General features: G+C 38.9%; 1 protein-coding gene and 1 non-coding gene across 2 annotated transcripts; one reads left to right on the plus strand and one right to left on the minus strand.

The window, feature by feature from the left end:
• Window positions 1–311: 311 nt before the first annotated feature.
• LOC141665380 (uncharacterized) lies at window positions 312–776 on the minus strand. The gene has a single exon (XM_074471367.1). The coding sequence runs from the start codon at window positions 774–776 to the stop codon at window positions 312–314; it is 465 nt and encodes a 154-aa protein (XP_074327468.1).
• Window positions 777–11,146: 10,370 nt separating this feature from the next.
• LOC141669025 (small nucleolar RNA R71) lies at window positions 11,147–11,253 on the plus strand. The gene has a single exon (XR_012553326.1). It is a non-coding gene; the product is annotated as a small nucleolar RNA R71 (small nucleolar RNA).
• The last annotated feature ends 1,741 nt before the right edge of the window (window positions 11,254–12,994 follow it).

Below are 12,994 nucleotides of genomic sequence, written 5' to 3' on the forward strand. Positions count from 1 at the left end.
ATTGGAACTCCATGCCTTACCATAATTTCCCTGATATATATCTCCGCTAATCTATCTACCGTGTAGGTCTCCTTAATTGGAAGAAAGTGTGCTGACTTGGTCAGTCGGTCTATAATCACCCATATGGCATCATGGTTAGTTTTGGTTCGGGGTAATCCTACCATAAAATCCATGGCTATATGCTCCCACTTCTACACCAGAATTTCTAAGGGTTGTAGGAGTCCACTTGGTCGTTGATGTTTTGCCTTTACTCATTAACGGGTTAAGCATTTACTGACCCACTCCGCTACATCCTTTTTCATGTTCGTCCATCAATAGTACTCCTTCAGATCGCGATACATTTTAGTGCTTCCGAGATGGACAGTGTACCTAGTGTTATGTCCTTCGTGCAAGATTTCATCCTTTAACTCTTGGACATTAGGGACCCATATTCGGTAGGTATGTCTCCTAATTTCATTCTCGTCCGGATCACGCTTGGCCTCCTTTCCGGTCACCAACTCATTTTTTTTACTCATCACCTGTTCTTGACATCGCCTAATCATTTCTAGTAATTCTGGTTGCATGACCATCTCATACAGTCCTTCAGTTCCTTGTTCGGTAACCTTGACCTCAATCTCTAGTCTCTCAAATTCTCGGATCAAATCATCAGATGTGGTGATCCTCTTTAATCTCTCCTTACGACTAAGGGCGTCGGCCACCACATTGACATTCCCTGGGTGATACATGATCTCGCAATCATAATCCTTGATTAATTCTAACCACCTTCTCTGCCTCATATTTAGCTCTTTTTGGGTGAAGATATACTTAAGACTCATGTGGTCAGTATAGATCTCAAATTTCTCTCCATATAAGTAGTGTCTCCCCATCTTCAGGGCAAACACTATGGCGGCTAGTTCTAGGTCATGGGTGGGGTATATCAGCTCGTACTCCTTTAGTTGCCTGGATGCGTAGGCAATCACTTTACCGTACTGCATCAGCACATATCCCAAGCCCTTATGGGATGCATCACTATAAATAATAAAATTCCTTTTATTGTCTGGTAGGGCCAGCACTGTGGCCGATACCAACCTTTTCTTCACCTCTTGAAAACTTTCTTCACACTTCTACATCCAAACAAATTTCTCTATTTTCCGAGTAATTCTAGTCAACGGTCCTGCTATCTTAGCAAAATCCTTAACAAACAGTCGATAGTACCTGGCTAATCTGATAAAGCTTCGTACCTTGGTGGATGTGGTTGGTTGCTCCCAATTGGAGATAGCTTCTATCTTTGCGGGATCTACTAGAATTTTTTCCTTGCTAATCATATGTCTCAAAAACTAGACTTCTTTTAACCAAAATTCGCACTTGGAGAATTTGGCATACAACTTTTCTTTTCATAGAATTTCCAAAACTATCCTGAGGTGTTCAGCATGTTCTTCCTCCATTCTAGAGTAAATCAAGATATCATCAATAAAGACTATCACGTATACGTCTAGGTACTTCTTAAAGATGATGTTCATCAGATCCATGAAAGTCGCAGGCGCGTTAGTCAGACCAAACGACATCACTAGGAACTCGTAATATCTGTATCTAGTATGAAACCCAGTTTTGGGTATATCCTCAGGTTTAATCCTAAGTTGATGATAACCCGTCCTAAGGTCAATCTTCGAAAAACACGTCGCATCTTTCAGTTGGTCAAATAAATCATCTATTCTCGGTAACGGGTATTTATTCTTAATGGTCAGCTTGTTCAACTCTCGATAATCGATGCACAGCCTCATGATATCATCCTTTTTCTTTATAAACAACACGGGTGCACCCCACGGGGACACACTCGGTCTAATCATCCCTTTGTCCAACAATTCTTGCAATTGAACAGCCAACTCTTTCATTTCTACCGGGGCTAAACGATATGGGGCCTTCGACACAGGTGCCGTACCGGGAGCTAAATCAATAGCAAATTATATTTCTCGATCTGGGGTAGTCCGGGAAGATCCTTGGGGAATACATCCTCAAACTCATTGACTACTACTATATTTTGTATCTCAGAGTATCTCGTTAAGTGTCCACTACGTGAGCCAAGTAGGCCTCACATCCTTATCTTATAAGCTTTTTAGTCTGAACCATCGTCAGGAATTTCTTGGTCTGTCATTTCCAGGTAATTAGAATATTCTTACCACTTGGTGTTTTCAAATTTACTTTCTTCCCCTCACAATCAATATGGGCATGATTTCTAGATAACCAATCCATCCCTAGTATCACATTAACCTCCCCTAACCGGAAGGGAATTAAGTCTACTAAATAATTGACTCCGCTTAATTCTAGGTCGCAGTTAGCATGCACCTGACTTACATGAATGATTTCTTGGTTAGCTATTTCCACTCGTAATGACTCCCTCAAAGATTCCACTTTTAAAATTAATTTTTGAGCAAATTCCTTAGATATGAAAGACTTAGTGGCTCCAGAATCAAATAACACATTGGCAGGGTTGGAGTTTGGTAGGAGCGTACCTTCTATGACATTCATGTTCTTCACGGCATCTGTCACTATCATGTTAAAGGTTCTGGCAGTCGGCATTTTATTGGACGCGGCTACACTACCCTTTGAGCAACAGGGGCTACCGCAGGATAGTCCTTCCTCATATGACCCATTTTTCTGCACTGGAAACACTCAATCGCTTTATTTGTACAGGATGTGGTATAGTGTCTCATCTTGCCACACCTATAGGATATCACCGTCTTCTGAGTACAGGTACCAGAATGCTTCTTACCACAGTTCCTGCACTCTGGAAACGGGGTTCGGGGTTGGCTATGGTAAGACACTCCAGTTTGGTTTTCACTTTGGCCCATACTCACGCTTTCAGTCCTCCTGAATCCTACACTGCGAGTTGGTTGGAAAGTCGTCCTCCGCACAAACTTACTGGGGAAACTCTCCCCTCCCACATTCTTACTCCGGTTATTAAACTTTCTTTTCTTGCTTTGCTTCATCTTCAGACTCTTCTCACTTCCCGCTTCTGCTACCGTAGCTTTCTGTACTAGGGTGGCATAGTCGGTTATCTCTAGTATCGATAGCTTGTTTTGGATCCACTGTTTCAGTCCTTGCTAAAACCTCACAACCTTTTTCTCTTCAGTGTTAACAAGCTCTGGCACGAACCTAGACAACTCAGTGAACTTGGCCTCGTATTCAACTACATTCATGTTTTCCTATTTCAGCTCTAGAAATATTAACTCCATTTGAATCTCCATAAATCTTGGAACATATTTCTTTCAGAACAATTCTGTGAACCTTTCCTAGGTAACAATCCCCTGGGGCTCCATATTCTTCTTGGCTTCCCACCAGTAATTTGCCTCTCCCTTTAGGAGGTAGGTAATAAAATTAGTTTTATGGCCCTCTTCGGTGCCTATTCATTCAAATGTTTTCTCCATCTCTTTTAGCCAAGCCTTTGCTTGAACAGGGATGGCAGCTCCGTGGAACTCCGGGGGTCTAACAGACTTAAAAGATTTGAAAGCATTGTCCATCACTTAGTGAGGTGGTTGGAGCTGACGAGGTTGAGGGGGTAGTTTTAGGTTCTGCCTAGGTAGTTGCATAAAGTGGTCCATTGGATTTTTTGCAACTTCCATCTCATTAGTGTCTTCAGCCTCTGTTTCTTCATAATTTTCATCAGCCAACTCATTATAATCTTGTTCTTCATTATTTATTAACAGTGGGCTCGGTGCTCGGTGTTCACGGTTAATACTGCCCTGGCTGTTAGACACCATCGGGCGTGCTCTAGTTCTCGTTCTTTTTGGCGGCATTCCTGTTGCATATATTTATTTAGGTTGCTTTCATTTGATTGTTATCACATTTTCTAATTTATTACAACATGTATAATTACACATGTAATGATAATGAGGATCTAAACCACAATTGAGAAATCACAAAGTACTAGTACATTAATTATACATAAGTTTGGCCATAAGCCGAGTCTGAATACATCACAACTAGATAACATAAGATACATACTATCCCAAAAGTACAGACCTCCCCAGCTGGTGGTACTAACATAGCCAACAAAATCTACCCATAACAACTAGCCCAAAATAACTGAGTATAAACCACTGGAAAAAATAACCATCTAACTCCTGAACGCTCGCTGACCCGAGTAGCCTCCCGGGCCCTCCATATAGCATCTATCACAACTCGGATGACATCACTCCTACTCACTGGGCCACAGAGTGGGGACAAACGGCGGATCCTGCCTAAAGCCCTCTGATCAATATGGCGCATGGCACAACGCATATGTCGAGTACTCGTGTCCACACGCCCGCCCTGGGCCCCAGTCCGCATATGCCTCTCAATAGTCAACTGGTACCTCAACTCGGCCACTCGGGCCTCAGCAGGAGTCAGGTCCGCGACATAGCGGCCTACCACCCAATCATGAAATACTAGCGATACCACAGGTAGAGGTGGTGGTGGAGGTGGGGGTCTACAGGGGTCGTTACCATCCCATCCAGTATCGGATCCATCTCATCGTCACTCTCGGTAGGTGTTGGACACACAGGTGCAGGTGGTGGGGTGGGTGCCTGCTCAGGGGTGGCTATCTCTGTGTCTACCTCTGTCTCCTCCTCAGGGTCCTCATCTGGGTCATCGTCAGATATATCCATATTTAGGGCAGGGGCGAGGTCAGCTATCTCTATCCCTGTCAACAGGGTCTCATCATGGGCTCTCTCATACTCCTCGATATCCTCAGGGTCCGACATAGCGGGTACTTACAATCCATTTAACACACGCATTACTAACCATAAATATTTAATTATCCTTAAGGGTTCTTATTTTCAGTGCTACCCTTGTAGCCCAACTACGAACTCGATATGAGTTTTTAATCATTAATTTGGTTGATTCATCACTTTTTACCCCAATGTTTCTGAGACCTATAACATAGGGCTCTGATACCATTTTTGTAACACCCCCAAATCCAAGGTCGGGAATTTGGGTTGTTATGCTCACTTATTATTTACCAAAATTTGATTAAACCACTTTTACTAATATTACTTGACCTTTTCATTCATAACTCACACACGCACATGTTATATGCTCAGAAACATAACTAAAATGATCCACGTGCTAGTTAAGTTCATTACAAACCAAATGTAATTATCCCAAAAGGGTGAACACCGAAGGCAGCTCTACATGAGACTGACTCGAGTCACAAATGTTTTAGTTCTTAGATCAGAGTTTACAAAAGGGAAACCAACTCTACTCGTCTACCTGATGGGGTTGGCACACAAACAACCTACAATACTCACGAGCATCTCCCACCCACTTGCAGGCAGTAGTCTTGGTCTCAGCCATGCCGGTAATCTGTTATGATATGATATATAAAAGCAAGAGTGAGCATTATAGCTCAACAAGGTATGCATATCCATATATGAGTATGTGTGAATAAGGAAAACCAATAATTGAACTTTTTAGTTTCAAAAACTCGTGAAAATTTATATGCTTGCCAAATTTATTATATTCTCGAAATCAACTATAACATTATATCGCCTCTTACTTGTATTCATCTCTTTCCAAAACTTCAAGATTTTACTTGAACCAGGATTATAAGCCGGAGTTGATATTCACATCATATAAGTTATGATTTAAAATTCAGCCTTATCGGCCTTCCGTTGTAAATTGTACAACAATCTTTCCAAAGTGGAAGGAAAGGGACTATACTGGAATAAACCATGTATGCGGTGACCAGCCGTATACGCAAATTATCTCTACTAGTAGAAGGTGTCAACCGGCGTGCGATAATTAACCTAGCCATCTTTGAGCTTATCAAGACACTACACGGCTTTTCTCATATTACCGTGCAAGTCTGAAACTCTGTGGTCACACGCGGTCCACATAACCGTACAATGCGCCACTGCTCTCATGGTCGCTGCCCGATACTATCTCTTGACCGGGCAGGCCACATTCCAGTCCCAAGATAAACAACAATGATAACTTTCATTTTAAAACCCTTTTCAAAGGAATAGATCATTTGGAGTTGACCTTCATTCAGATGATTTGTTCGTCAATCTTTAATTTAATTGATCCTTGGGAGTTGTCGGAGTTTTGAACTTGAAATCATATTCAAATCCCTAACTGTACTAGGGGAATACATATATATTGACTTCTTGTTTTTCACTGAGCGAGGAAGCAAAACTCTTATGCTTCTAGACTAAGTTCCTTAAGATTTGATAAGTTTGTTTGAATAATTTCGAAAGTACCTTCGGGAACTATGTTATTCCCTAACAATACAACAAGAATTACAGAAGGGGGGTTGAATGTAATTCTGGCTTCTTTTTGAGATTTTTAAAACTGTTCTAACTCAATAATATATATAAGTGTTTGATTTGCAAAGTGCGGAATGAAAGAAGTATATAAATCAAAACACAAGTAATAAAAACACAAGTCTTTAAAACTTTCTGGTGGATTTGAATGTATCCACCATATATATATATATATCGAGTGAACCCTGTGAAGCTTGAATAGCTCACAGCTGCTGTTATAAGTGAACAAACAAACTATAGAGACATTCTTAACAGTTACAGGCTTTTCTATTTCTCTTCTAAAATGTGTTTGCTTTGTTATTTGTTATAATAGCAACACTTTGTTTATATATCACCAAGTTTACATGGTAATAAGACAGGATAATAAAACAAAACCTATCAAGTCTAACTCCATGCTGCTTCACTACTCTATTCCAGAATCTTTAAAATCTTCATAATAGCATGGAAATGGTAATGCTTCTTTGTTCTCATTTTCCTGTTAAACAGGCTGCCACATTCCTTTTGCAAACACCCAACGCATGTGACTGTATTGTAACTGTCAACAGATATTTGAATTGATCATCCGTCGGTACATGCCGTCGAGTAGCCTTGTTAATCATCCGTCGGGTAGCTTTGTTGATCATCCATCGGGTAGCTATTTGACACTTGACTTTATTTCATTTATTCAAAATTACAAGACATCCATATTTACAATTAATCAACTTATTCTGCATATCTACTAGTAGTCAATATGACTCATATGCTATTACAGAATCTACACAAAGTTATTTGCAGAAATGTGCTACATTACTTATTGTTACATAGCTACTCACCCGGTGTATATCAATTAGTCATCTGTCGGGACTATATTTAATCATCCGTTGGGACTATAATTGATCATCTATCGGGTGCTACAAAATTCATTAAGTTAAATCTACTTAGATGTTTTGTTTAGCTCATCATCAACTACACAACAGATGCATAACAATCTCCCCCAATTCATGTCTACTAGAATTGTAGCCATAAATTAAGAGAAACTTGATGATAACAAAACATCCTAAAATACAGATTGAAAAATAGTAGATAAAACTGATAAGTGCTACAATTTACTGAAAATTAAACAATGCAAAGTTCACAAATAAATTGCTCACAATAATTATCAAGGTGCTCCTCTAGTCTGAGCAGATAGATCTATTTCCTTGATTGTCTGGATTTCTTTCCAAGCCTTCTGTTGTTTTCTTCAATCTGGTTCTGGAGTTGTCTGTGGAATTCAAGTTCATCAGCTTCTGCGAGATTTAGCATTTCCTGCATTTCCAAAAGAGTCTTATTGCTAGAGATACTCAATTGGTCCTCCAATCTGAAGAATCTTCTAACTCCTTTTTAATCCCTGAATTCCATCAGCCAATAGAGCCTCAGATGCACTCTCTTTCATGTAAAGGGAATAGATAGAGTTTTTAGAAGTACATCTTTGGCTCTAGTACTCCTCAGCTCCTCAATTTTCTTTAGAACTGGTCTTCTTGCAGTCACATTGTACCCAAAGTTCTTTTTGAATGAAGAGTAGACCTTTATCAAAACAGACTGGCTTTCTAGAAGAATCATGTGAAGTGGACATATGATCTCTCTTCCTCCCTTGTATTTGAATACCAGCCTTTCAGGAAGATGTCTGTGAGCATCAATTCCTCTAACTTAATCCAATTCATCTAAGTAGAGGTTTATGTCAGAAAACTCCTTGATGTCACAGATTTACAACATGTCTCCCTTGTTGACTGTAGATTTAACTTTGGTTGGGGTCTTGGATCTGAGAATCACAGGCTTCACTTTCTTGTTTGCTCTTGTCTTTGTCTTCTTTGGCTTTTGAAGATAGGAAAGTTTAGCTCAGGAATTGGTAGACTATCCCAGTCTACTGGCTCATGCTTAGGAATTATGGGCTCACCATGAATGTTCCTTGTTAGATCCACCACTTTGAACTCTTCAAATACCACAGAGGGTTTTGTTGTCTGAGTTGTAGTTGTAGGCTTTTTGGGAATTTGGTCTTCCTTTTCCTCATCATTAAAGTCCAGTTTTCTCTTGGAATGGAGCTTGTATCTGAATAAAATATTGACCGATTATGATTATACGAATAAAATGAAATGATAAAAGGGATATATATATTTTTGGAATATTGGATCGTTTTGGATCGTTAAATTAGTTACTTAGCCGCTAAGTAACTACAAAAATGATCCGATTTGATACCCGTATTGGATAATTATCCAAACCGTCTTCTTATAAAACACTATATATGAGAATAATGTAATAATATCCCGTTTTTCGAGAATACGGGTTTTGTTGATTCACCGAAATGATTATCGTATTGAAAATCTTGCGCCGGGCCGCGCACGGGTCAAACCGTAATCCGGATCGAAAAAGTCAAAACACGGAAAATGTCTGTAATTACCATATTACGTTATGAAGGAGTTTTCGGAAGAGTTTCAGGTTGTAAAAACATAAAAACGGTTGAAGTTGGACGATTCCCGTGTTTATAAAATAATTTTGTAATTATTCAGAAAATAATTAATAAATTTATAAATCAATATAAAATCATATAACAGTCCAAAAATTACCAGAAAAATACCATAATTATCTATATTTTATTCTGGTCATAATAAAATCAACATACTTATACTTTATCTCATATAAGCATCCACATATCCACACCAATCGTCAGATAATTCACCAAAAATCACATAATAATCATATAAAAATTATTTATTGATAAAAATAATTACACGCGATATCCCGGATATTACACCTTGCATGGCTTCCATTCACTTCTTATTTAATTTACATTCATGCACTTGTCATTTTATTCCGATAATTTTCCCGTAGAACGTTTCGTTTCGTAAGGATTTCTTTTATCATTTATAATCCTTTAATCACTTCCATTCCTTTCTCTTGATCTTAATAATACCTTAATGAATTGTTTATTTTACGTAGTACTCCCGGTTCTACACCATTCTTTACGAACACTAAAACACGTAGTATAAATGTGAATTTTCGAATTCCGATGGCTTTTACATTCACTTATTTTACTCGTTAAACAAGAATACGTTCTCGGATTCTCAAGATTCCGCTATTCATTTATGGTGAACTCAAAAGTTTTATATAATCACCTTCAGTTACTATTCACTGAAGTTTTAAAATATTACAAAATTTAGGGTTCTTACACAACTGCTCATCACCTTCATCATCTTCACTATCTAAATTCCCCATAAGGCATCTGACCTTAGCAATTGATCAAGTTCTGAATTAACCACACAATCAACCAACTCCACCTTTAAGCACTCCTCATTTTCAGTAGGGAATTTCATGGCATTGAACACATTGAACTTTACATCCTGATCCAGCACTCACATAGTGAGCTCACCCTTCTGCACATCAATCAAGGTTCGGCCAGTAGCCAAGAAAGGTCTTCCCAAGATTATGGGAATCTTCTTATCCTCCTAGAAATCAAGAATTACAAAATCAACGGGAAGATGAATTTATCCACCTTGACCAAGACATCCTCCACAATACCTCGTGGATATGTAATAGAACGGTCGACCAACTGTAAGGTCATATAAGTCGGCTTTGGATCAGGTAATTCCAACTTCTTGAAAATTGATAAGGGCATCAGATTGATGCTAGCTCCCAAGTCACATAAGCATTTGTCAAATGACACTTTACCAATGGTGCATGGAATAGTGAAGCTACCAGGATCTTTAAGCTTCGGAGGCAACTTTTGTTGCAACACAGCACTACATTCCTCCGTGAGAGCAACGGTCTCTAAGTCATCCATCTTCACTTTTTGAGAGAGAATACCTTTCATAAACTTCGCATAACTAGACATCTGTTTAAGAGCTTTAGCGAAAGGTATGTTGATATAAAGTTTCTTGAACACCTCCAGAAACTTCTCAAACTGCTTATCCAACTTTTTCTTCTGCAGCCTCTTAGGAAAGGGAGGTGGAGGATAGATCTGTTTCTCCCCTGTATTACCCTCAGGAGGAGTGTGTTCAACAATAGTCTTCCTTGGTTCCACTTCAGCTTCCTTATGCACTTCTTCTTCAGCCACAACTTCTTCATCTGAAACTTGAGAGTGTTCGGGATTTGCAAGCTTCCCAGACCTCAATGTAATTGCCTTTACCTGCTCCTTAGCTTCTCTCTTTTCTGGTACCTCAGTGTCACTAGGGAGTGTACCAGGTTGACGATTTAGCAAGATATTGGCAATCTGCCCAATTTGATTTTCCAAGGTCATGATAGAAACCGCTTGGCTTTTGCACATGAGCCTCAACTCCTCCAATTCAGATTTTCAATAGACTGTTACAGCTGAAGTTGTTGCCTTGGTGCATATTGCGGTTTCTGAAAACCAGGGGGTTGTATGCTTTGCTGAATACTATTGATAAGGCTGTTGAACCGCATTCTGAGTGTTGCACCAGCTCAAGTTAAAATTATTGCGGTTATTGGGATGATAGGTGGCTAACACGGGTTGCTGCGACCTCTGAAAGTTGCTCACGAACTGAGCTGATTCACTAGAAATAGCACACTGCTTCATCTCATGGGCATCAGCACAAAGCTCACAGACACTAGTGATCTGATTAACTCCGTAATTAGCCAAAGAATCCACCTTCATCGTCAAAGCCTTAAGTTGAGAAGCTATAGCAGTAGCTGTATTTAACTCCAGAATTCTTGCTACCTTGCCCTGAGATAGTCTTTGAGTAGGATTCTGGTATTCATTAGCAGCCATCAGTTTAATCAATTCATAAGCTTCATCATAGCTTTTAGCCCACAAGGCTCCTCCTGATGCTGCATCAAGCATGGGTCTAGAAGTAGCACCCAAACCATTATAAAAACAGTTAATGATCATCCAGTCAAGCATCCCATGGTGAGGACACTTTCTAAGCATCTCTTTGTAACGATCCCAAGCCTCACATAAAGATTCTCCAGATTGGTGAGCAAATTGAGTAAGTGTGTTTCTGATTGCACCAGTCTTCGCCATAGGAAATAATTTAGTTAAGAATTTTTAGGAAAGATCCTCTCATTTGGTGATAGACGTGGTAGAGAATGTAACCAACACTTCGCTTTATCCCGTAGAGAGAATGGGAAAAGCCTTAACTTAATAGCATCTTCAGAAACTCCATTGAACTTGGAAGTGTTGCAAATCTCGATGAAATCTCTGATGCGCATGTTGGGGTCTTCTGTCGGAGAACCCCCAAACTAAACTAAGTTATGTATCATCTGAATCGTGCTCGACTTGATCTTAAAGGTATTAGCCGAGATGGCTGTCGAACAATGCTAGACTGAATATCATTTATCTTTGGTTGAGAGTAATCCATCAAATCCTTCGGATTCGCTTCTGGTCCGAGCATTGTAATAAGAACCTCTTTTTCCTTCTCAACTAAGATCTCTTCTTCAACTTTCTTCTATACTACAACTTCTTCCTCAGCTTGATCCAGTATTCTCTTACAAGACCGAGAACGCGTATGCATACACGCTCGATAGATTACCTGAAACACGATGAGGAAATAAGTAAGTAACAATGTCCGAGTCACTGAACTTTAACGACCAATGATGACAAACACATAAACTAAAAATTAACACCGAAGTCCCCGGTAGCGGCGCCAAAAACTTGTTAGGGCTAGAACACGCGCTAATATTCACGCAAGTATACGCGATCGCAAGTAATATAGAATTAATTCTAGTTCGTTCCCACAGGGACTGGTTTAGGTTAATTTTAATCAATGTATTTACGCAAAAATGGTATGGTTATTATCCAATGCTAAGACAAATAACAAATTAAGGTTGTTTATAACTAAGATTAACTAAGAGATTATACTAAAGAACATTAACTAAGAGAATGAAAGAGTTGAATACTATATGACACAAACATGGAATTCTAACTTCAAAAAATACTTCATTCAATAGCCTTTTCGTTCTTAACCTTAGCATGTAATGGTGATGACACTAATCAGATAACACGAAACTGATAAACGCCAACTTTTGTTGTACGAATACCATATACTACCAGACATCCACAAAAGAGATAGAAGCTGAATAGACACCAATTATATTGAGACCCTATATGTCTATAGAATTTGAAAATATAATGGTTTAATGCACAAGTTATCTATCGTGATTACATAGGGCAAGTAAGATGGTTAAAATTACCTATGAATCATGCATAACAAATACATGAACCTATGCTATCATGGCAAGTTCTAAACTCTTAAATTCACTTTCACTTCATTAAAGATTAACACGCTATCTTATAAGTTCGCGACGCTCATAAGACAAGTAAGCACAATCAATACTAGGTTATCTTACAATCAACACACACTAAGGCATCGAAACAAATTAACTAAAGAAATCTATAAATAAATGTTAGATATATTTGATAATGTCATGGCTAATATGTTTTATGTTTAGCTTTCAGATCTTACTTGAACAGGATAAATCAGTACTTAACTGTTGATCAGTACTTATACTGGAAGTCAGGACTTAAGGATATCAGTATATATGTTATCAGGAGATAATCATCAGAAGATAGATATCAGAACTTAAGTGCTGAAGGACGATCAGATAAGGACAGTAGCTGATTAAAGGAAAGAAGATCAAGATAACCATAAGAAGAGATATGCATGAAGAAGGAATTCCGTAAAAAATGGAATACTTGGAAGAAAAGATATCTGATTGATATATTTTAGGAAGCAGAATTATATTCCATA

The sequence above is a fragment of the Apium graveolens genome, chromosome 6 (assembly GCF_009905375.1).
Source record: "Apium graveolens cultivar Ventura chromosome 6, ASM990537v1, whole genome shotgun sequence".
NCBI classification, from domain to species: domain Eukaryota; kingdom Viridiplantae; phylum Streptophyta; class Magnoliopsida; order Apiales; family Apiaceae; genus Apium; species Apium graveolens.